This window comes from Phaethon lepturus, unplaced genomic scaffold, assembly GCF_000687285.1.
Source record: "Phaethon lepturus isolate BGI_N335 unplaced genomic scaffold, ASM68728v1 scaffold27016, whole genome shotgun sequence".
NCBI lineage: Eukaryota > Metazoa > Chordata > Aves > Phaethontiformes > Phaethontidae > Phaethon > Phaethon lepturus.
The window spans coordinates 1-332 of NW_010546005.1; the positions used below are offsets into that span (position 1 = coordinate 1).

Sequence of the window (332 nt, forward strand, 5' to 3'; positions counted from 1 at the left end):
GTTGGGACCCCCCCTTGCCGCGAGACCCCCCGCGTGCTGGGCTGCAACTGGGTTTGGAGGTGCCCGTTCCCCGGGGGAGGTGACAACCAGGTCTCAGCTCGCACTCTGTGGCCATTGCAGGTTGCGGCCAGCCGATTCAGAGCAGCGGGAGCGTGTCTGGAGCCTGCTGCGGGGCCTGCTGGAGACCTATAGCCGCCTGCGGGAAGAGGACCAGAGCTTTGCGGTGGAGGTACCGTGAGGGATGTCCCTCACTTTCGGGGCATCCCAAGGGTGTGAGACTGCACGGAGTCCCGGGGTGCAGGGAAGGGCTCTGGGCCACGGACTTTGGGGCA

General features: G+C 66.9%; 1 protein-coding gene across 1 annotated transcript in view; it reads left to right on the plus strand.

Annotated features, from left to right (window-relative positions):
• Positions 1–120: 120 nt before the first annotated feature.
• Positions 121–332, plus strand: part of HPS1 (Hermansky-Pudlak syndrome 1) — a gene marked incomplete at its 5' end in the record, with an annotated part of 4,039 nt that continues 3,827 nt past the window's right edge. The window contains 1 exon segment of the mRNA XM_010289165.1: positions 121–229. Coding sequence (XP_010287467.1) covers positions 121–229 — 109 coding nt within the window.